A 247-nucleotide genomic window follows, 5' to 3' on the forward strand; every position below is an offset into this window, starting at 1 on the left:
GGGCCGGCCCCCGGGAGGGCGGGGCAGCCAGGGCAGCGGAGATGACACTGAGCCACCGGGTGCCCCGTGAAGTGCTGAGTGAGGCCGACCTGGAGGAGGTGGCGCAGCGGAAACCTCCCGCCAAGTCCTCGCTGCGCGGCTATCTCTGCAAGACCAGGTAGGACCGCACCAGCCGGGGGGATGTGCCTGGACCGCACTGGACACCGTGCCACCCAGCCCCGCTGCCACGGGGGGTCCGGCTACTGCT

At 72.1% G+C, this 247-nt stretch overlaps 1 protein-coding gene across 1 annotated transcript in view; it reads left to right on the forward strand.

Moving 5' to 3' along the window:
• Positions 1 to 41: 41 nt before the first annotated feature.
• SLC26A6 (solute carrier family 26 (anion exchanger), member 6) overlaps positions 42 to 247 on the forward strand; it is a 5,070-nt gene continuing 4,864 nt past the window's right edge. The window contains exon 1 of the mRNA XM_010289638.1: positions 42 to 157. Coding sequence (XP_010287940.1) covers positions 42 to 157 — 116 coding nt within the window. The remainder of the gene's footprint in view (positions 158 to 247) is intronic.

Source organism: Phaethon lepturus, unplaced genomic scaffold, assembly GCF_000687285.1.
Source record: "Phaethon lepturus isolate BGI_N335 unplaced genomic scaffold, ASM68728v1 scaffold32146, whole genome shotgun sequence".
NCBI classification, from domain to species: domain Eukaryota; kingdom Metazoa; phylum Chordata; class Aves; order Phaethontiformes; family Phaethontidae; genus Phaethon; species Phaethon lepturus.